This window comes from Archocentrus centrarchus, chromosome 19 (genome assembly GCF_007364275.1).
Source record: "Archocentrus centrarchus isolate MPI-CPG fArcCen1 chromosome 19, fArcCen1, whole genome shotgun sequence".
NCBI lineage: Eukaryota > Metazoa > Chordata > Actinopteri > Cichliformes > Cichlidae > Archocentrus > Archocentrus centrarchus.
In genome coordinates, this window is record NC_044364.1 from 14,638,569 (window position 1) to 14,662,818 (window position 24,250).

At 38.9% G+C, this 24,250-nt stretch overlaps 2 protein-coding genes across 2 annotated transcripts in view; one reads left to right on the forward strand and one right to left on the reverse strand.

Moving 5' to 3' along the window:
• Positions 1-701: 701 nt before the first annotated feature.
• star2 (steroidogenic acute regulatory protein 2) lies at positions 702-3,935 on the forward strand. The gene is made up of 7 exons (XM_030755270.1): positions 702-783; positions 892-999; positions 1,073-1,203; positions 1,324-1,482; positions 1,695-1,879; positions 3,087-3,180; positions 3,843-3,935. Exons 1-7 carry the CDS (start codon positions 720-722, stop codon positions 3,933-3,935), a joined length of 834 nt encoding a protein of 277 aa, XP_030611130.1. The 5' UTR covers positions 702-719.
• A 439-nt stretch (positions 3,936-4,374) lies between these two features.
• adamts14 (ADAM metallopeptidase with thrombospondin type 1 motif, 14) overlaps positions 4,375-24,250 on the reverse strand; it is a 63,108-nt gene continuing 43,232 nt past the window's right edge. The window contains exons 8-22 of the mRNA XM_030754710.1: positions 19,557-19,700; positions 19,324-19,456; positions 18,924-19,037; positions 18,565-18,713; positions 15,845-16,017; positions 15,511-15,644; positions 14,584-14,707; positions 14,237-14,317; positions 12,582-12,745; positions 12,327-12,492; positions 9,950-10,082; positions 9,606-9,813; positions 9,247-9,376; positions 8,286-8,393; positions 4,375-8,176 (exon numbers count right to left, since the gene is read on the reverse strand). Of these exons, the coding sequence (XP_030610570.1) occupies positions 7,611-8,176; positions 8,286-8,393; positions 9,247-9,376; positions 9,606-9,813; positions 9,950-10,082; positions 12,327-12,492; positions 12,582-12,745; positions 14,237-14,317; positions 14,584-14,707; positions 15,511-15,644; positions 15,845-16,017; positions 18,565-18,713; positions 18,924-19,037; positions 19,324-19,456; positions 19,557-19,700 (2,527 nt within the window). The 3' untranslated portion in view covers positions 4,375-7,610. The remainder of the gene's footprint in view (positions 8,177-8,285; positions 8,394-9,246; positions 9,377-9,605; positions 9,814-9,949; positions 10,083-12,326; positions 12,493-12,581; positions 12,746-14,236; positions 14,318-14,583; positions 14,708-15,510; positions 15,645-15,844; positions 16,018-18,564; positions 18,714-18,923; positions 19,038-19,323; positions 19,457-19,556; positions 19,701-24,250) is intronic.

Sequence of the window (24,250 nt, forward strand, 5' to 3'; positions counted from 1 at the left end):
TTGTTAGCCAAAAGATTCAACATAATCTATTTTAATAAAAGAACAGCCCAGTAAAGGTACTTTTGTTCACTTACAGGTGAAAGGATGCCTGACCATTTTACTAAAGATAGACCCGATTATAAGTGTTTACTTCATTAGCATTTTGGGGAATATAGGTTTCTCATCTTTCCCCCATAATTTCAGATTATTTCAAAATGTGTAACACACATGAAATATTAAGACAATAGAAAAAGAACAATTTGAAGTTGAGATGGTGCCTTTCTAATTAAAATATTGTCTGCTTTAAGCCCAGAACACTAATGTCAGGTGATTTTCACCCATGTGAAAATGATAGTGATGTCGTTACAAAATTCACATTAGTGTTCAAAAGTCAAGCTTTTATCAACCTATTTTCTCTAAATAGGACTGCTTTGATTCGAGCTGCTGCAGTATGTAAGAATCTCTAGCCTGGTCATATTTAAGATTTTAAAATGTTATTCAGAATGCACAGTGATGCACTTAATAACTGGCTTGTCCTGTGTTTTCATGGAGAATTTCCTGTGTTGCATGCAAACCCTTGTTTTAGTTAACAGAGGTCTCAAATGTGGCCTTCAGGACAGAATTCAGAACAAGTCCTATCTTCTTCTCTGACCCTTATCTCACTGAAATGTCCTTCACAAACCATATAAAGATCAGAGACACATTCTCTTACTTTGCTGTCACTGCCAAAGACAGACATCATGCTGCCTGCTGTTGTAAAGCTCTGCTGTGGAATTTCCTACCCACATATAAGGAATATAGCAGGTAAACTCTCAACACCTTACAGAAGGAATTTTCTCTTTTTTTTCCTTTTTATGCATTTCGAGTAATATCCCTAAGCTGTTTTATTTTTTATTTTTTCCAATCATGCAGGACTTCAACGCACAGCTGTTGCAGTGATAGGTCAAGAAATCACACACCTGCAGCAATGGGGGACAATCCAACACCACATGAGACAGCAAGCTGGTTTAACTTGCAATGGTAACATGTAACCCTGTTATTTTCATTAAATGTTTCAGTGTGCTGAAATATTACTAACAGGAGTCTTTTGCAGAGGCTTCACCAAAAGATATAAAACCTGTGGCGGCAAAAGATCAGCTGTACGTACAACATGGCCAAGAAGCTATGAGGAAGGCTCTCAGTATCTTGGAGGAGAAAGAAGGATGGAAGTTTGAGGTTGCTGAGGTAACAACTGATTGATAAAAATGCCATTAAAGCCCTTTCAAAATTCATGTGTCACCACACTCCAGAGCAAGCACGACCTAAGTGAACCCTGGGTTGCAAACTTGTGTTTCTCCTCTTTAGCGTAATGGTGATGTGATCTGTAGCAAAGTGATGCCAGGGGGTGGGAGAGTGTTTAGGCTGGAGGCAGTGTTGGATGCCAGTGTGGATGAGCTCTATAACCTCCTGTTTGTCAGAGTTGAAGAAATGCACCAGTGGAACCCAAGCATCCAGCAAATCAAGGTGAGCTGCTCACCTGAATCTTTAAATTCTAAAGATGCCAGAGGTTAGAGCTTAAAGTAGTTCAACCTGATGTCTACACATTTGTCTTGATAGCCTGCCTATGGATGTCATACTGCATGTTTGCATTAAGAAATGTATTTTCCTATTGCTAAAAGTCTGTACATCGCATAAGTTTTCCAAACTACAAGCAAATACTGTTTCATGTGTTACAGGTGCTAAAACGTATTGGACCACAAACAATTGTCACGCACGAGATTTCATCTGGGACAGCAGGAAATGTGGTTGGACAGAGGGATTTCCTGAGTGTCAGACACAGCTGCAAACAAATGTCCAGCATTTATCTTGGAGGAGCAGCAGTCCAGCTGGAGTCATTCCCACCGCAGGCAGGCTTCACAAGGTATGGTATCATCTGCAGACAAGGCAGCTCTGAACAGGGAAAATCCACATTTACTGTCATGTCTAAAATTACGCTCAACAGCTTCATTGAGCATAATATACAGAGTCTGAGTTAATCGTCGTCATCCAGGAAGGAAGATAAAATAATACAAATGGAGGAAAGAAAATGCCTTGGCTGACATTTTCATTTGTCCTGACAATCTCAGCTCAGAATGAGGGGTGGGAGACAAGACAAGGACAGGACTCGGTGGTCCCAACCTGAATACTAATATGGGCATGCTTACATGATGATTAATAAAGTGATAATTAGCAAGTCTAACATGCTATTGTAACATATTCCACACAAAGAATAGCTTGGGTTACCCGGGAAGGTGATTACAACTGACATGATTATGTATTAAGCACTGAACAGATTTAAATTGATTCAAATGGTGCTAATTATAAAATTTAGGAGTCACCAGTAGGTCCACTAGGTAAATTGCATTTGGAGGAGAGCATGGCTGCATGTAGCAATTTTCATACCAGTTGGTGAGATTTTGTAATATAGACTGAAATGATCAACGGAGTTCAAACTTGGTGGAAAGATTGAGCAAAATTTTAGTTTAATATATGAAGTCTGTCTGTCTGTTTGTTCCTTTCTCCAACAACTCCTCCTACGTGATCAGGAATTGAACAACCAAACGTGGTACACAGATGCATCTTAGGCCTCTGAAGGTGGATGTCTATATTAGATTCCTAGCAACCACCTACCAACAGGCTAAAAATACCTGTTTTAGCATTTATGCACCTATAACAGAAATACTAATTCCATGGCCAACAGCACATAAAGTGTCCCTTTAGAATTATAAGGTTTAATTGAACGTTTTTGACGAAACTGACTTATTGTCATTTTCTTATTCGTTGATCGCTAATCAACAATATGTGAGATTTTTTTCAATTATATACAACTTTGGCCATTTTATTAACAAAACAAAAAGTTTCTATCCGCAAAATCAAGCTTTAACTTGGTATTATAAGATTCTATTATTTAACCTTATAGAACCTTATAATTCTAAGGGGACGAAAGGCCAAAAAACACTGTAGCACAGGAATAAACTTGTACTGATAAAGAAAGATGGGCAAGGCTGAAAGAAATGCATAGATGTACAAGAATATAATCCATATTAGATCTTATTTGACTTCTTAAGTAATTGTTTGCATGTGTACAGAGCTGAGGATGGACCAACCTGCTTTGTCATACAGGCTCTGGACGAGGATTCAACAAAAAGTCGATTCACGTGGCTTCTTAATATGGACGTAAAGGTAAAATGTGCATATTTTTATATTGTGAATTCTTGTTCTAATATATGCAGCACAGAAATATATGCACTGATTTTTTTTGTTTTGTTTTATGAATGAATTTTGCACATGCAAAATGATGCAAGGGTTCTATTACACATTACAGTTATACAAACTGAGCCTGTTATGTCATAAACTTTCATAAACTCAAAACATAGAATTCCTCCATTTCAGTGCAAGTAAACTTAACTCATGAGAACATATTAGCCTTGGAGAGACATTGTAGAATTATTACTGTATTTGTCAGGTTCTCCTTTTTAAATGCTGTCAGTAAACATAGTGCACTGTTTTCATACTGACACAGAGCCTCAAAATCAGTCTGTTTTTTGTCAACTACATCTCACAGCTGATAGTCAGGTCTTTTCTCATAGATATGGTTAAACTAAAAACTGCATGAAAAGACCATGAGATGTGGTTCAAAGCTTGGGAAAATAAGTGAACCTTCTGGTAATATTTTGTGGCATTATTTTCTTTAATCCGTTTTCTTCAAAAGCAAACAATATCTGCATATGAATACTGCATAATTACTGTACAGCAGCAGACCAGCTAGTTCAACCTCTTTTTCTTATTGACTGACAGTCAACAAATGCCATTCAGTGGTCTAATAAATATGACTTTGTTCTCAGGGCTGGCTGCCAAAATCCATTGTCAATCAGGCTTTGCCTCGGGCACAGCTGGATTTCACCAGACACCTCCGCAGACGTCTCAGCTTGAGCTGATTCAGTCTGTGTGACACCCACACCGCTGCACCACCTTGTCATTGCTCAGAGGAAGATGAGGGGCATGTGAAGGGCTGGTTACTCAGCACAATGTTACAGCTTTAAGGAAGAAATGCTGCACGGAGGAGATGCTCGTCTTGAAAGATTTACACAGCAGAGCCGGCGAGACCAGTGCCAGATTGTCAGAAAGAGACTTCTAATAGGAATTATTGTCAAACTGTGCCACTCAAACCTCATTAAAAAAATATAAATAAATAACATTTTTAAAAAAACTCATTAAGATATGATTAAGATTGTCTCTTGATACAGCAAACCCTGTATATGACTGGAATGTAAGAAATTCCTTGAATGTGTTTGATTTATTTCTATGATTCAAAACAGACAGAACTCATCTGTGAACTGGAGGTTTGTGACTGAAACACACTCGGTCATAAATGTCAGTCACTCAGTGGACTAAAAAAGATCAAAGTTAAATATAGCAACAGTCGATGGAGATTAGCAGAGGAAAGACAAAAAAAGCAAAATCTTTCAAATGTGTTTTACTTTGTTCACCATACCACTTAAAAATTCAATAAATATTAACATTAAAGCTTTCATTTAGGTACGTATATACAAGAATTATACAATAAAAATAGTGACGTTATGAACCGCAATGCAGGACCGGTGTAACAGTACGACCAACCACAGTGTGTAGACAGTATCGCCTGTATTTTGCAATTGCAACGCAACTTTTCATGTCAACTTGAAATTTACACTATGTACATTATCTGAAAGACGTCAGTTACAAAAAAATATAATGCGTTATAATTCAGAAAAGCATTTTAAAGCATTAACTGACTGATGTCCACAAAAACAGAGGGAAAACTACAGTGGGGGTTGGCCTGCAAAACAGTCATGATTTTTTTTTCTTATCAGTGAGGATAATCAGCGGTAAGTTGGACACCAAAAAAAGAGCAACAGGGATGGAGAAGCCACTAAGCTTCCTGCTAAGAGTGACGGCGTGAGGTTTGGAGGGTGCCTCTAGGATAACTGTAGTCTTCACAAGTGCTTGATTGTGATCAGTACGGTAATAAGATCAATACCATTGTCTTATTTGTATATTTAATAAGAAGCCATTTCAATTTCAAATAAAAAAGCAGGCAAAAAAAAAATAGAAATGTAAAAACATCTGATAATCTGGCAGTTATTTAATAGTTTGGCGTCATGACGCCCTGAACTCAGTTTCTATTTTTACATACTTGTTTTTTTTAATCATTTTTGGTTTATTTGGTTTCAAATCAAGTCAAGTATTTTAATTCCAGTTCGCTCTGTACCTGAATTATCTTAAAACAGTACAGTTTTAACCAGACTGGTTAAGCAAGGATTAGCAGCTCATAAGCAACCTGAGCAAATGGCTAATTAACACATCTTATATATGTGTACTTATCAAGCTATTTCTCTACTGTCATTACTCAACCTATATTGATACATAGGATGCCATTCATGCCTACAGAAAATGGTCTTCGTAAATTAAAAAAAAAAAAAAAAGGTTCAATAGCTGATAGTTGTATGCATTGCAAAGTTTGGGTAATATACTGTTCGCTAGTAGCTTAGCCATAACAATGAAGCAATTTCTGTGCCATGGCTTTCACATAATGCTCCTGATGTTTGTCTGCAGGGACATTATAAGCAAAAGACATGGCACTTGAAGAATCTTTAATAGAAATCACTAGCAAAACTCCCCAAATGCAGCCAGACCCAGGCCTGCACTCAAAGGCTCAATGAACAGACAAACTCGGAAACATGAGTCAGTCTTGTTGTTGTACTGATACATGGGTATAGTAGTGGTCTGGGAGAGTTTCCGCTTATGTGGTAGCAGGAAAATATAATCGCTACCACAGTAAATAAATGGGTACACTATTCTACACGGCCAAAAGTACCAGGCCACCTACACATTACACCTAGAGGAGCTGCTACGAGCCTAGGTCATGAAGCTCCTAGCCTGTGGTTTGTTTGCAATCATATCATTGGATCTGTGACCGCATGTCTTGGACACTCAGGTGAAGGGAGGAGCTGAGCTGACAACTGATCATCACCTTGTGGTGAATTGGCTTACACGGTGTGGGATTATCCTGCAAGCACGGACATTTAGTTTAGGGTCCACTGGGAACATCTGGCAGAGGCCCCAGTGCATCTTCAATCCCCAGCTCTGGCAGAAGTTTGACAGCATTCCAAGCGAGGCTGGGAACACCGCATCTCCATTGCTGATGTAGCTATACAGAGCTGTGGCCACAAGGTGGTTGGTGCCTGTTGTGGCAGTGATCCCTGAATCACAAGATAGACACTGGAGGTGAAGGAAGCTGTCAAGCTGAAAAAGGAGTCATATCAGGGTTGGTTAGCTTGTGGGACTCCAGATGAGCTGGAGGAGGTGGCCAGGGAGAGGGAGGTTTGTGCTTCTCTGCTTAGATTGCTGCCCCTGCAACCTGGACTTGGAAGAGTGGTAGAAAATGAATAGATGGATACTGTACCTCTAATTGGAATTAGCATGGAATTTGGTAGGCCAGAGTAAAGTTTGCACAGATTACATATACTTAGCAGGAAATCTATTTTGGGGTTGTTTTTCTTTATTTTTGTTTGTATGATTTGACTTGCTGTTTAATGCATGCAGTTTTATGTGCATTTGATGATCATAAATAAAGTTATATCTCCTCCCCCATTCATTTATATGAGAGCTTAAAAATAACCACTTGAATAACTGCTTCTATTAGGACTTTGGTCTCTGTCAGCTCGTTCTTCACTCTCTGTCTGTGTTCACATTAACGCACTGAATTGCTTCATTCAATGTTATACAAGGTCCCTATGCCTCTTTATAAGGTAATGATGGTGGTGTAGGTGGTTATCACAACATGTGGATGTCTGTCACTAAACAGCTGATATTTTGATAGCAAATTCTGTCTCTGAATTTTTACACTCTTAGAAATTTAGCTATCAATATTCTGGTGTGGCTTCTTTATCACCATCGGAAAATAAAAAACACTAGGTTAATGCTGCCTATAGGGGCCCGCGACACTCGCAAAAGAGATTGCTTGTTGTTGTTGATTACTTCTTTTGCTGGGGCTTTTTTAATTTCAGAACCACAGCTGTTATGTAATTCTGTCAGTTAGGATAATAAGAATTTTTTTGTCTTCAAAATGCAGTTCTATAATAAAAATATAAGGTCTATAATTATTCTAGCAGCACACTCCAGACCCCATAGCTGGCACATGCACCATAATCTATGACCTCCTTATGTTCACGAGTTTAATAGTAGTTCTAATGCACTTGGAAAAAAAAAACAGGTTTACACAACTGTACACAGATAAAAACATGAATGTAGCAATGCAGTCATCACATTTTGAACAAGTCTTGTAGTCGTTTTAGTTTACAGCACCTTTGTTTGAACTTTTTTTTTTTTTCTCTTCCGTTTCATATTTGAAGCGCAGATGGCCGAGCGACGCCGCACGCAGATCGCTCCGGAGTTTTGATGAGGTAACCATCACTGGGCTGGTCTAAGTTCACTGACATGGACAGAAAAATAATAATAAAAAAAAAAAGAAATATCTGCAGCAAAACTTTGAGTAAATCACATACTGCAAAGGGTGTGCTGATGTTTGAGACCATTTCACTTAACAGCACATTCACAACATTGCTCACTGTTTATTTCTGAGCTGACAGGTTTCTGTGACTGGAGTCCCTCTCTGATCCTAAAGTGTCCCTTCTTGATCTGGCAGCAGCTGGGCCTAAAGTGCTGTTTGGGCTGTGCTCTTTAGAGGCACCTCCACTTGAGTCTCTTGTAGGCTGTGGTGGCCCCGGAGGTAGAACAGGCCCAGCATCTGAATCTCTCTTCCCAGCAGTGAGGAAACAGTCGCTGGTGGGATGCTGGGGCAGAGCAGCATTTGTCTGCGGTGACGCTTGAGCAGTGGCAGCTGTAGTTGGCGTCGGAGCAGCGAGAGGAACCCGTCGAGTGATGGCTTTAGTGGTTTTTGGCGGGGTTTGTGTTGTGGAGATGTGAAATGTCTTGGGAGAGGCAGGATAAGAAAGAGCTGAGGTGTCAGGTTCAGCTAAGGCTACTGGAGTATTGTGAAAGTCAGGAACATGGGTAGTGAGGCTTTCTTTCTTGTCACAAGACTCACAGCAAAGCTTATAATATCCGGGGATGGAACAATACCGAGCAAGAACCTCCATTTGACAGAAAATCGATTTATCCCCCAGACACGGCTCATCTAGTAATAACAGGAGAGAGGACATCTCTAAGAGCAGCACTGAAAAGAGCAATCGTACTTCTACTCTGTTTACATTGAATTGATTGATTTCTGAAAAAAAAAAACTTACTTGAGGAGATTTTCTGGACAGGGTTTTCCGGAACCCTTTGATAGACAGCTTCATCTTTTATTGTAGAGTTTTCCATTGTTTGTGCATTGAAAGAAGACCCTGGCTGTCCTGAAGTGTGTAACAGCAAAAAACAAAACAAAACAAAGTTGCCTTAAACAGATTTAAAAAAGAAAAAAAAGCTTGTGGGAACTTGTTTCTTCTGCATTAAAACAGAACTTTGTTGTGGTTTGTGGCATTCACAGAACACAGAGCACAAACTGGACTTTTTTTTTGTGTGTGTGTGTGTGTTTTTTAAAAAGCACACCACTTTCCACTTACTACCAGTGCAAGGAAAGAGAGAAGAACTGAAAGAACTGCTGGCGCTCAGGTCTTTGGAGAGGAAGAAAAATGAGAAAAGCTGCAGAAGGGCATCAGATTATGAATATGTACGGTTGTAAATAAGTTTCTTTGTTTGCATAGTATATTGAGAACCAAGAGTATTTTGGTGTGATTCAACACAGAAACACAATATGTAATCAGTCATAAATTCTTGTACACTTGGCATCCTGAGGATAAGAAAAAGGTTTTAGCATACATGGCTCTCAAGGGTCTCATGGGGCAACATTTTTTACTGTGAAACTGTTAAATCTGCAAATTTTCACTATGTTTTTTGGATCATCTCTGCTTACGTTCATGAGGCAATTCTTGTGTAACCATATGTATATTTTTCCACTACACTAAGTAGAGTATCTGTACTTGGCTTTTCCTAAATCCACTGCCAGGATTATGATGATGATATGTGCATGATAATTCATTTACCAGGCACAAATCAGTCTGGCAGAAGCAGTTTCCTTCTAATGTTGTATGTAAGACTGGCAGTAAACCAGACAAATCTCTTCCCTATTAGTTTGTACAGTACCAGTCAAAAGTTTGGACACACTCCAAACTTTTGACTGGTACTGTTCATGCATGTGGCTCTCACCTGGACATGGTCCTAATTTGCAAATAAGGACTGTTTCCGGTTTCTCGCCTTCACATTCCCCAATGGTGTTGTCACTGGCTTTGCATACCACCTGCCTCTGCTGAATGCCTTCGCCACAGGTCACTGAGCACTGCGACACATCCAACACAGACACACACACACATACAATTATGTACTGTTTTGTTTTCATCAGCTTTCATCAATAACACTGACCACTCTGTTGAAGACTTGTGATAGTCATTGCTACATCAGCTACTTCATTAACACAACCCCCAATCAAGTTTTCTTTTTAAATATAATTTGTGACACTGAATTGGATAAGCGGAAGAGGATGGACGGATAATAATATCTTGTCTCACCTGAGACCACGCCCCTGTCCTCCACTGGGCGGGACATGCAGTATGGTTGCAGGTTCTCCTCATCTCTGGACGATCTTCAGTGCAGTGTTTACTGTGGACCACTCTGTTGGTGCCGTTGTGGAGTGCCTGCATACACTGCACCATCCTGGTCTGGTAGCCGAGCTTCCCGCAGGTCTTACTGCAGGGACTCCACTCTTCCACCACCCATCTGGCAAGAGAGCACAGCATTTGAAAAGATAGCCCTGTCATTCCATAATTAAATAACTTTTCTACATTAGTTATTAGTAGTTGTTATATTCCCACCAAAAGTTATGTCAGAGTGGACATACAGTTCTGTCACTTACATGGGTTGGCTGCACTCCTGGGTGTTGCAGCGTTTACGTATGGGTTTGGGCTTCTTGCTGGTTTCACAAAAGTTACGATGCACCAAACGGCTGTCACTTTTCCTCCTGCATCCATATTTTGTGTACTGTATGCCTGATGGATATAAAAATTACATAACGATTGTGTCAGCAAGACTATAGATCAAATACAGTATGACTTGCATGACTAAGAATTTTATACATGCTCCCAAATTTTCAGAGGCTCAAAAGTAATGGGATAAACTAACATTCAAATGTAAGGATTGATTTTAATACTTGGATGAAATTCCTTTGCAGTCAAGGCCTGAAGTCTAGAACCCATGGACATCACCAAATGTTATTTCCTCTCTTGCTTCCCCCTGCCTTTTTTTTTTTTTTAACCACAGCCTTCAGCAACCTTTAGTTGCTGCTTGTTTGTGGGTCCTTGGTGCATTGTGAAGCACCATCCAATCAATTTTGTAGTATTGATTTCTGAGCAGAGTTCAGCCCTGCACACTTCAGAATTCATCCCACTACTTCTTTCAGCAGTCACATTTTCAATAAACACTAGTGAACTGGTTTCATCAGCATGCTCACTCCACAGCATTGCCTCCACCATGTTAGAAAGATAATGTGGTGTGCTTCAGATCATGAGCTGTTCCTTTCCCTCTCCATACTTTTCTCTTCCCATCATTCTGGTACAAGTTCATTTTGATTTCATGTGTCAGACGAATTCTGTTCAAAATCTGATCTGACCTTCTTGTTCTTGAGTGTAGCTAGTGCTTTGCTCCTTGTTGTAAACCCTCTCCATACCTATTCATAAAGGCATTTCTTGATTGTAGACTTTCATTGATATGCCTACCTTCTTAAGAGTGTTCTTGGTTAGATATTGTGAAGGTGTTTTTCTCATCCTACGAGGGAATTCTGCGATCATGCTGTTTTCTGCCTTTCTGTCTTTCAGGCATTTTGGTGTTGCTGAGCTGGCCAGTGCATTCATTTTTGTATAGACCAGACTGTAGATTTGGCCACTCCTAAAGTTTTTGCTATCTCTTTCTCAGCCTAACGATGTTGTCCTTCACTTGTATTGACATCTCTGTGAGCATCATATTGAGAGTTCCAGTGAACAGCTACCAATGTTCAACAAGTTAAGCATTTGGAATCAACTCCAGATCTTTTATCTGCTCATTTGCATTGGATTAACAGAGAAACAACACTCATCTGGCCACAACAATGCTTGTGAGTCAATTATCCAATTACTTTAGAGCCTCTGAAAATGGGGAACTGTGTATAAAACTGGCTGTAACCCCACACAGAAATACTTTCGCTAAACCCCTTGAATTAAAATTCAAGATTTGTACTTCAATCAGCTGACACAGGGAGAGAGGCAGGGGTCCCCCCCACCCCCCATGTCCCTGAACAGGGTAAGCGGAAGAGAATGGATGGTTGGATGGATGGATGGATTTGCACTTTAATCACATCTTGACTAAATGATCTAAAATCTCCTGGATGTACAGAAGCAAAATTACAAATATGGAGTGGGTTCCAAAAGTCTGAGACTGCGCATAAAATCTGTGAATGCTGGAAATAGTCAGAAAATTTGAAGAAAAGTTCAAAAATTCTTTTATGTAACCATCTCAACTCCTCTCAATTCTCTATGGCTCCATGGAGAGATGTATCTTTCCATAGAGATGTGCATTTTATCAGCACATCAAAGGCTTAAGACAACCCTCTTTCAGCACTGTTAGAAATATATAAGTTCCACAAGTTTCCAGATTTAAAACCTGCTATTAAGGGCTGTTTTGATGGGAGAAAAACATGACATTAGAACTAAGTAAAAGTTTCAGAAGGCAAAGTCTCAATCTAAGTGAGGTGGGGCTTTCACAGTCAAAACAAGGCTTCATGTAAGAAACAAAATCAGTTTTATCCAAAGCAAGGGTCAGGCAGACCAAAAGATATCACAGCATGAGAAAAATCAATGCATCACGCTTTGTTCTCTAAGAAAGAAATGCAGCTAAAGAGATGAAGACTTCAATGAACATGTCAAAAAAGGGCTCAAAGTGATCTCAAAGGGCGAGAAGCAGACTCTGAACCACTCCTCTGCAGGGACAACAGGCCTTGTGTTCCATCATAAACCCTTTTCTTTCTCATGCAAGAAAAGGGTTTATGATTGTTGCATAATTACAGTATACAGTAATCTGTTAAAATGATGAATTGTTTATTTCGAGCATTCATGCTTCCACCACAGACTAACAGCAAAGGGAGAAAAAAGTTCACACACTATATTTATCGTTACTTTTGACTGAGCCTACGCAAAGTTAAGGCTTTAACTGCTTGTTTCTCTCGCTTTTTTTTTTTTTTTTAATAATATAGATTCACTGACCTCCCCCACAGGGTTTGGAGCACTGAGACCAGCTTTTCAGTGCCCACTCATACGTGTCCAGTTCAGCAAGAAGAACATTGTTGTTGGTAATAAGTGGTAGCAGGTCCTCATGTATGATGTACTTGTATGTTAAGCTTACTTTGGCATCTTCTTCCTGAGAAATGATCTGCAACAAAGTGATCAAACATTATTAAAAAAAAAAAAAAGACTTGGAAGGATAAAATAAGGCTCAGAAAATGTAATTGATATACTCACCAGAACTACAATGCCTTCATGCAGAGGGCCGGCGGTTTTCAATGTTTCCTTCTCACCCTCGATAGAATACTCCCACTGTAAACCATTTTCAATGAAGGTCTTCGATTTAGCATCTTCACTTTTTTCATTCAGTATGAAGTTTCCAGTTACTTGATTCTTCACAGCTGTCAATAATGAAGAAACATGTATTTTATGGATAAGCAGAGGGAAGGAATGCGCATATCTTTCAGTTTTATACAAATACAAATTCAAAGTTGGGGATCAACCCTTCCCAACCACAGAGAGTTCCCTCTAAGCAGGGAATGTGTCAGCATGCCATTGCGGCTTGCTGACAGTAGTTCCTCCAAGTTGTGTGCTGTTTCTTATTACCATTAGCTATTAAAAGCCAGAGGAGAAAAGAGGGGCAAAAAAAAAAAAGAAGATGGCTGGCCTGACTGAAAAACATGGTGATCCTAACTCATCCTCATCAGTCAGGCGAAAACTCTTTGTAAGCTAGAACATTTCGCTCTGTCATACCTAGAGGCATTTCAGCGCTCTCATATCACTTTTCACACACAGCTTCACACTGCAAATTGCATGCAACCTCAAATTGAAAATCATTAGCTTGGAAGTAAGACATCGAGAAAACATCTGTTGTTTTCACACCATCAGAGTTGCACCTATGATGTGACTTGTCAGCTATGATACCTGCACTTTATATTTCACTGTAAGAAATCATTTAGACCTATGCTTATGTGGAAAAGAGGTGACAATTACTTTTCTCTTTCTCTGGACCCTTTCAAAAAGGCGTGTTAATCTGCACACATGCAAAAAGCAATCATGCTAATTAATTTTCTGCTTTACTGTGAAAGATTTTAGAACTTTACTGTACCGTATTTCAGTGCATGAAAAGTTGAACGAGAATACTCCTCCTCCTCTTGGCCTATGTTAATTATGTAGAACCTAATGTCCTGGCATTCTATTTAATCTCATAAAGGACTATTTAGCTGAAAATTTCTCATTTTAAACATCAAATAGGCTTTTTAAACTCCAAAGTTAACTTTACAAAGTTTAAAGCTTGCACATTCAAAAAAGGAGAGTCAAGGTCTTTCATCTCAGTCAGTGTTCAAAATATGTTTTTTTTAAAAAAGAAAACTTTTAAAAGAAACTTCTCAAACTCCTCCTGAGGCATACTTCACTAAACATAGTTCCTAAAAATGGCTAAACATGCAATTTCATGCAGAAGGCTGTATGAGAGGGTAAAACAGAAGCAGAATATTTACAGTAGTGCAAAACAACACTAAAACCAACTGCCTGATTATGCTTTCATTACTCTTGTGCCATCTTGTGCATCTCTGACCTATAAGTGCACCAACACATGAACTATGGGGGTGTCCTGTTGTGGCTTTTTTGTGTGTGTGTTTTGAGTATATGGATTAGCAGTGCAAAAATTGATTCTCCTGAATCCATGAATCTTCTCTGTGGTCTCCCTGCTTGACAGCTCCATATATCCACATCCCTCCTCTGCACATGTTTAAACCATCTCAGCCTTGCTCCTCTAACTTTGTCTCCAAATGGCTCAACCTGAGCTGTCCCTCTGATGCACTCGTTTCCAATCCTATCTCTCCCAGTCACTCCCAGTAAAACTCTTCTTCAAAAATGTAAAACACACTCACCAATTATATGAGGGGAGGTCTCGTTCTCTTCAATGACTATGTGGCGGGCTCCTATTGGGATGTCAAACATTTTCAGCATTCCTAACAAGGCAAAAAGACAGAGCCTAGTTCAGCCTGGTGCCTCAAACAACATGTATTTTTTAGGGGGCTCTAAAGCAGCCTATTATTTCTAAATCAAGATCAGAAGGAAGGGCCTTTGATTGATGATGAAGGGTGGTACACAGGTAGGATGTTACTAAAGCACAGACGACTGGGCTGAAAATGTGTTTCCAGTCATTTAAATTTGTTCTAAGTTAAGGGTCTAACATCCATTTCAGCACTGGCCAGCCCATGTAGTTGATATTTACCATTCTTTTTGGGAGTCTTGGTGAGTGTCAGCTTCACAGTGCGGCAGTGAGAGTTGTCTCCTTCACACACTCCACATTTATCCTCTTGTTTGTAAGAGCCAACTTCCTTGTCACAGCCTACATGCTGTAAGGAGGAAAAGTCAATCAAATCAAGGCAACACTGTGACACAGACACAAAGCTGGGAAGACCGGATGGTGGCTTTTAAAACATGATGTATATTGGAAACATGTCAAGACATAACAAGAGGATAGTCAAAACACTGATCGCCTTCTCCGCGGTGCTGCAACATTATGCCAAAGGTGAATATGGAGATGAAATAAAAACCTTGTGTGTTAAGGGGAAAATGTGGAGTATTTTATTCAAAATCATTTACACGTCAGTCAGTAAATATCTATATGGTTTCTTCAATGTTGGCATCATCAAAATAGAAAATACTAAAGGTCACAGCAGTATGAGGAAATGATATTCCCAAATTTGGCACACAATATTCTTTGGGGTAATCTGATATATGTTGATCTCTGCAATATGCATAGATATTAGTGCATTAATAAGAGATTGCACTTTTTATTGGATTTACTCTGTGCTTATTGCTTTTAATTACTTATTTTCATTTCTGTTTTTTAAACTGATAGTGAATCAATTATTTGATGGGTGGGTTGAATATTAAAGGGCAAAAATCCTTTCAAAAGGTTGTGAATGTCAAACCCTAAGAAAAAAATTACTTCCACTTAAAATGTGCACTGCTTATTGCTTATTGCTTATTGCATCGTGGATGATTGATTTTCACAGTGCAAAATTATGTAAAGTCTGAAGTCATAAATGAGGCCATCGATTTTTTTTTTTCTCGTGGTAAAAGCCACAAGACATGCCTGATTATCTTATTGTCTTAAAACTGTCAAAGCTCGTGTTGGTGAGCAAATACGTACCAGACACTCTCCTCGAGCGCAAACACTGAAAGGGTCTAAGTAGCTGCATCGTGTCCCATCATGCATCACCTGGTTCATGAATACCACCTCCCCCGTTTCCTTCGACTGACAGCTCAGCTCACATTTACGGGCCTCTGAAAGCACATAAAATCACACTCATACACGCCCTGATTATCAAATCTGATAAAGACATCTGCAGGTTCTAGAGGACTGATAACGCCTCCATGATTCTTAATGTTCCTGTCAGCGGTTACTAATGTAAATACCATCTGTCCTCTTGCTGCTGTGCACAAAACTTTCAAGCTCACCAATGAAGCGGCGAGTCAGCTCTTACCATCTGGGTGCTCAAACGGCAGCCAGGTGTGCTTGATGTTTTTGTGGTATTTGTTGCTTCTCTGGATGCACTGCTGAGCACGGAAGTCCTCGTAAGGGCCAGCGCACTCCTCTGTGTTGCACATCTGATAGTCAAATGTAGAACCAGGGCAATCTCTACCACCGTAGGCGGGCCTGACCAATGAAAACACACGTTGCTCTTAAGAAACATTCCTTCACAATGTTCCCAAAGATTCAAAGGTAATCCTTATGGCTGTAATTAAACAAGACTAAAATTACTTGTAAGTGTATTATAATGAATCCTAATCCTGTGTTTAAAGCAGCAGCATATGCACTGCATGTTAAACAGTAAGTGTTCCAGGCACAAACATTTAGGAACACTGCTGAGTTTATACTTAGCAACATGCTTTGTAGTTGATACCACATCTTGCAAACACAGCTAAGTCTTTCAAATACTGATTGAAGAGTTTTCACCAAGAATTTTGTTGTCCTGAACAAACAGCATACTAAAAATCTCTCCACAGACTTTCCTGCAGAGACCAGGGGAATGAGGCCATTTCAAAGGCATCAGCTTGAATTTCTAAAACTAACTTCGAGAACTAACTTTCTCGAAGGCCTGCAGGACATTTTCCAGTTTCCAGCGCAATTGGCTGTCACACATCAGCGAGGTTCACTTACAAACCCTCAGCCAGGCCCACAAGGCTAACTTATTTTTTTATTTGAGCTAAACATAAAAAATAATAGTGCACTGACTTTTGATTAAAGACACATTGTCACATTTTAAGGAGATGTTATTACACAGTTTCTCTTCAAAAAAGAATGTTTTGTTAGCATACAAGTGTAACCATTAACAGCGTAATGCAATCTGTACACACTACAAAGAAAATATCACATATGGAGACACGATATACTGGTTTTTACTCTAAATATGATATCATGCAGAGTTACTTAATTGCCTTAGTTTAGAGTATAAAATGTATTAAGAACACCTAACTAAACAACATAACTAAACTTAAGGAAATTTGTGTTTGGTCAATTATATCTTTATTGTAAAAATACTTCTCGGCACTAAATCTTATACGTTGGAAAGCCTGTTTATTTCCCTTCAAATAGTGCCACATTTATAAGGAAAATGCAGTTGTGGATTGAGCAGCACAGCTGGGTATGTGGGTTGCGTCCATGAAAAACCTGACAAATCTTCTCTGCCAGTGCCAAACAGCTTATTCTGCTATTGACTCTTGGTATCGTTTATTGGTTTGGATGATTGAAGTCTTAAGAAGCAAGACATATTGGCAATTTACCAGTTTATTCATTTAACAAACAGGGGCCTCAGAAGCATGTGGAAGAACCATACACAGCCACAACAGCCTGACACCTCCTCTTCAAAAAGTTTGTCGCAAGTCAGCTAATGTGGTTGTGTTTGTCACTCTGGCACAAACAGCTTGCCCAAGCTGATCACACAAGTGTTCAATGGGGTTGAGGTCAGGCCTCCTGGCAACCCTACGAGACTGCAGATTGGCAATCCAATCTGTTCTGGGTAGAGAGCCGTCTGCCATATAATCCTGCAAACCTTGACTAAAAATCTGTAGAAGACTGCCTATGGTTCCTAAGGGGGGTGAAATGGCCTTCTTGTGGTTTCATCTTCTTGGGATGCCCACTTCACAGCCTGCCTCTGACATTACCAATTATTTGGAACTTGACCTTCAATTTAGAGATGGTACTGTGCCCTATGACATTTGGCTGATCAATCCAGATCAACCAAACATGGCATGCTTGGACCAGACACCAACTGACCACTGTAACAGGGTCCATGCTCACAGGTGTGAGGGGTGGGATGTCCGAAGCTGAAAACAAGAGTCAATAGCAGAATAAGCTGTTTGGCATTGGCAGAAAGATCTGGCAAGTTCTTCATGGGCACAACCCACACACTCTACTCCTCTGCTCAACCCACAAATGCATTTTCTTTACAAATATGGCACCATTTAAGGGGAAATAAACAGGCTTTCCAATGATATGAGATTTATTGCCAATAAGCATTGTTACAACAAAGAAATAATAGCCTAAACACAAATTTCATTACTTCTGTGCAAAGTTTATATGCAAGTATAAGACAACATTACCAGAAATCTCACACTGAAGCATCATATTGTAAATAACATTAATATTAACACAAATTCCTTTGCTAGAAAGCAAAATAAAATTGTCTGCTGTGCCAAGAGACATAATCAATACCACATACAGAATGAAGTACATATTCTTGTGCTTTAGTCCCATTTGAATAAAACATCCAATAGGTAGGACATGAAAGCATGATTTAAGCTGTGGATGCCTTGTGTTTGAGAACTTGATACTGCATTAGCATTCAGTGTGCTTCATTTCTCAGTTTCTCAGGTTGTTTCTGAATAAAAATAAAAAATAGTAATAGCCAAAATGCACAAGCTGATGCTTCAAAACCTAACAATGGGTAGGATCAGAGTGGCCGTGCTGATTTTTTATATAGTCTATGAAAGAAAGCAATTCTAAGTCAAGCTAAACAAAGCCAGGACTGGAACATAAAATGTCCCTGAAACGCTTCATCATTATCATCATTGTTGTCATCTTTTCACTTTGTGTGATAATATACTATTTTCTCACTAATTATAAAGCCATTTTATTTTCAGTTTTTCCCTTTTTCTAATTTTTGCTACATAGAATATGCTTTCCTATTGCTACAGCACTCACGGAGGGTTGTTGCACTGTCTGCTGCGGGAGCGAACGCCACCTCCACATGTTCTGGAGCAAGAGCCAAACTTTGACCAGGAGCCCCAACTTCCATCATGTCCCTGAGGCTCCTGGCTGGATCGCCAGATGCAGTGACCCTTGAAGCACCACTGAAAATGAGTGTCCATTATGAATGAGAAACAGGAAAAGAAAGAAGAAAGGAAAAGGTCAAAACATCCAGACTAATGTCATTCGACTGCTCTGAAACTATTTCTCAAAAAGCCCGCTTCTGCTTCCTATTTTTAGTGAATTCCACTTAGCAATAATTGTCAGGGAAAAAAATAAAATAAAATTACAGATGATTCAGAGACATTTCCTACCTTTCCCGGTGCACACTCTGTTCCATCCACTGGAGGACCTTTTTTAGTTTTACAAAAGTACTGGTTGTCAGGGTGGCTGCACCACAGCTGCTTGCAAGGGTCGTAGGTTCGAAACTGAACGAGCAATTAAAGAGCAATTCTGAGTACAAATTATTTTTGGATGGGATTATTTTTGGAAACACAGATAAGTAAACAAAGTCATGTCAGTCAGCCTTTTTTTTTTCCTCCTGAAAACCAGACCTTACTGCTCAGCACTGTGATTATACTGTTTGGTAAACAGGGGTTGAATATTCTAAATATTTTTCATTATGTCTTTATTTTTTCCTTATTTGCACTTTGTATTAAATTCTTGTTGCTGGAATGAATAAATCATTATATTTGGGCTCAAAAAGTTACTTACAGCGGTGCACATTTTATAACCAACACCAAAATCAAAGCGGCACTGCTCATCCATTGAATAATTTATTCCAGGTAGCTCAGGAAGCTTAGGCCACTTATGTTCAAATGGATCATCCAGCAAGCAGTCATAGGAGCTGAGTAAGACATGAGAATAATATGGACATAAGAAAAAAGAAGAAAATGTAGGAGTTGTAATAAATTGCTTTACACAATAGCTGCAAAGAGTAAACATACTGGATGTATCTATTGAGCTCCTGCTTGCTGCAACGTGACCAGTGATAGCGGTGGAAAGCTGCTTGGACAAGTGGTGCCATGATACTGCCCATGCTGGTCTCATCAGCACAACGATTCCCCTGGCCATCATGCTCCATACCTAACCTAAGGGGAAAGGTACGTTGTAGTGTAAGTACAGTAACTGGCAAAGTCACAGGGAGAAAAAAAAAAAATATATATATATATATATATATATATATATATATTTTTTTTTTTTTTTTTTTTTTTTTCTCTGCACAACAACTGCAACAGAATTGTGTAGGCAGAGTTGTGTACTGCACCCCTGCACTTTCTGAACAGTGATCAAAATTTGAAAACTTTGAGTTATCAAAAGTTTGAAATTCTTTTTCACAATCACAAGCTTGTTTGCTTCTATTTAAGTCACAGCAGGGTCCCCAGCAATACACGTGTGGCACTTGAAGCGGCTTCGATAACAGCTGTCAGAATAGAGGAAGAACAAACACATAAAACATTATAAAACATTAGTGCCACAAATGTAACCATTAAAACATGGAACTACACCTAATTCTGTGCTTTTAAGTACTTTACATACATCTATTTAAACACCTTTATCTCTCTAGGGGCGCAAAGATCAATATCTTAAGAATCAAGTTTTATCTTGAATATCAGTCAATCCCTGGGCCTGTGCAATTAATGCATTTCTCCTGCTGTTTTGTACATACATTGATGCAGAGATCCCTCTCCTTGGTGCATGGAATTTACATGAGAACAATTTTAATGGAAAACGAATTGGCCGTGGTATTAATATTAGTGATCCTGACTGTGGCATTACCTGTTATTTATTAAAATTTTCTGTATTTAGATGCCTTTAAGAACAACCAGATACACAGAGGTAAACATCACCCTGATTTTAACAAAAGCCAAGATCATCACAGGTTAAAAGAAACATCAGGCATTAGGAGAAAAAATGCTTCCTTACTGAAAGGTAAAGAAGACTCACATCTCTATATGCCTTTTAACCCTCACGTGCTGTTCGGGTCACTTTTGACCCATTTTGACATTTGATGATAAAAAATACCCCAATGTCCTCAGTTTGATGACTTTTCCTAAAGTGACCAAAATACACAAAAATGAAAGTATTTTAACTTTTTATAAAATTATACAGGTGCTACAAATGTTTGCACATTGAAGCTACTGCGGGTCAAATCTATTCAGATGGATTTTAGATCCACCAGTGTGTGTGTCAAATCAAGAAAAAAAAATAGGTTTTAGGGACTCTTGAAACTGTGAAGTTGTATACGGCATGTCTGGTGCATGACAGACTTCATGGGGGATCTTGACACTGTCATAAGAACTGTCTGTATTCCCACCACAATTGCCCAGGTTCCCACAGAGACAGGCACCTGCTGGTCTTTGAATGGTCATGGGGGAATCTTGAAACTGAGAAATATTTAAAGAGCATGTGACTGATCATATATGGTGCACATAAATAAAAAAAACATAAGTAATACAGATTTTAGAGGCTGCCTTGACAAATAATCTAAAAATAAATAAATTAGACTCCATTTATTCTGAGCTGAGATTAAAACAGGACGTGATATTCTGTGTTTGTAGATGTTTTGCTACAAAAACAAGTGCTATAAAACCTAAAAAATATACTCTCCCTGCTCTCTGAAATTTTGATGAAGGAATAATCTATTTATTAATGTCTATCTATGCTATCTATACTAAAAAGAGCTGCAGTTCAAAATCTGGTATAAACACTTATTATGAGGGAATTCTTGGCCCATACTGTGAAGGCTTAAAATATGAACAGCATGTGAAATGACACAACTGTTAAAAATGTCACTTTGCTCTTTGATTGTACCAGAATCACTAACCAGTAATCTCCTAGAGGCTCCGCTGCCTGGAAACTATAAATCAACAATTTTGTTTGTACACATTTATTATTGTATTATATATATAGCAATATTATATATCATAAATATGAATCTACCATACAATCTATCATAAATAATTACCTAAATCTTGTCTTTAACATTCTGCAACTCAGATAAAAATTTCTTAAAATCTTGAAATATTCATTTGAATATATTAAAGTGATATTAAATCTCTAAATTGAAGCCAATATCATGCTGGCAAAGCCCGGTGGACACTGTATTTGAATGTCAACAAAATAAATGCCTTCTTTTCTCAGCATGAGGTATTTAGACACTGAACATGCAGCATCACAGCAGGATGTGCACATGTATTTTAAGATATGTGAGTAAAAAAGTAGGAATGGTTTTCAGCTGTTAATAAAGAATACATCGACTGTTTAACTGAAATGCTGCTTTTAAGGTGTTTAATAATATCCATTAATGTGTCATGTCTAATCCCAAGAGGATATGAATTGTCAAAGTTCAATCTAAACAGCAAATCAAGCCTATTGGACAGATACAGTAGTATAGTTATCTCTAGTTTAGATAAGAACTCTTTAGGTAACAAATCAACAATAGGGCTACTAATATTTTTGTTATTGACAGTTTGTTCATTGATCTTGTAACAGTTTTGCTTTCGTGTTTGTAGCGTAATAACTTGAATATATTCAGCCATCCAACTTCTATTGGCTCTATCATAGAATCTGGAAAAGCTAAAGTGCATCCCTGTGTGCACCGAGCAGTGGAGAGGCTGCCAATCTATCATAGAGTGCAAACTCATATTCACACCTATTGAAAATGTGTAACTCTCGTGTGTTTGGATTGAGGAGGCCACCAATAATCCACACCACCATGACAACACAGCCAGGACCCAGATGATTAGATCTGATTTTATCCCATGATGAGGTGTGAGGTGTTCAAACTGCAGAAAAATTATGATTCTCTAATGTAAAAAGTCTATTTTGTGATTTAAAAATGAACTAAGGTCTAACCAAACAAGTCAAAAGAAAAGGGTCTGTGTATGGGTATGGTATGTGTGACGAATCCATGCCTCATAGGAAAAAAATAATCAAATTTAGGTAAAAAGCTGCCCAGATCTGGCTGCTTTTTGCAGCAAAATAACAAAAAAAAAATCTAATCAATCGGGTTTCACTTTCAACAGGTGTTATTTTGCAAAACAACAGTAATTGCGCCTGCAATTAACCAGTGCAATTAAAGACTCTGCAGGGTGCAATGACACTAATCCAACTATCTAGGACAACGTCTGTTGCAGACTTAGAATAGTTCTGCATTGAGAGGCTAATGATTTGTCTCACACCTGACACCTTAAACAGACTCTCAAACACTATTAGCCAGACTTGAGAAAGTCCTGAATATACACTGCTAAAAAAAATTAAAGGAACACTTTTTAATCAGAGTATAGCATCAAGTCAATTAGACTTCTGGGACAGTGATCTGGTCAGTTAAGTAGCAGAAGGGGTCGTTAATCAGTTCCAGCTCCTTTGGTGTTAAAAAACATAAGCAACAGGTAGACTAGCAGGGCAACAATGAGACAACCCCCAAAACAGGAATGGTTTTACAGGTGGCCACTGACATTTTTTATCCTCCTCATCTGTTTTTTCATTAGTTTTGCATTTCCCAGGTTCAGTGTCACTACTGCTAGCATGAGGCAATACCCGGACCCTGCAGAGGTTGAACAGGCAGTCCAACTCCTCCAGGATGGCACAGCTATACGTGCCATTGCCTGAAGGTTTGCTGAGTCTCCCAGCACATTCTTAAGAGCATGGAGGAGATTTCAGAAGGTAGTTATTCTCATGTGGTGAGAATATGTAGGCAGGTCCTGGAGGATGAAGGAATTGATGCAATTGACTGGCCCCCTCGCTCGTCTGACCTATATCCAACAGAACACCTCTGGGACATTATGTTTCTGTCTATCTAACACCACCAGGTTGCACGTAAAACTGTTGAGGAGCTCAGTGATATGCTGGTCTAGATTTGGGAGGAGAGCCCAGATCTGGGCCATGCATCGTCTCATTAGGAGCATGCTCCAATGTTGTCAGGCATGCATCCAACCACGTGCAGGCCATACAAACTACTGAATACCATTTTGAGTTGCTGCAATGAAATTACTGCAAAATGAACTAGCCTGCTGCATCAATTTTTCAATTTGAATTTAGCCCTCTGTAGGCTCTGTAAGGTTGTGGCATCCTTTTGTTCCTAACACATTACTCAGTCCATTTCAGTATAGATACCCATGATGTTTTTCCTCATTGAGATCTGATCTGTTTTCAAAGTGTTGCTTGAATTTTTTTGGGCATTGTATATAAATATTTCACGTAGTGAGGAGCATGTATTTCTCAAGCAATGTGACAATCTTGCTCGCAGGTATCTTCTAAATGTTACAGGAGTCACTGTATTTCAGTAATACCCTTGAGTCACATATCTTAATCTGTGCTGGTGCTCTTTCTACAATAACACTGATTCTGAAAGCTCTACAAGGCTCATATCTTTATCATATTAACCTATTTTGATATTTTTGTAAATACTCAACAGACAGCAAGAAAAGTGATGGCAACAAAAATAGCGTGCTTCTTTTTTTAGGAATCAAGTTTGTTTCATTCATCAGTACTCAGTTTTAATGTGTTTTCTAATGGACACTTTTTAAAAGGAAAAGACAACTTTCACCCTGAGATTTGTTGCCAGGTGTTGTCGCATGCACAGTCGTTGCATATCCTGTTGGTTGATGAGAATGAATCAGCTGAGAAAAGGGTTTCA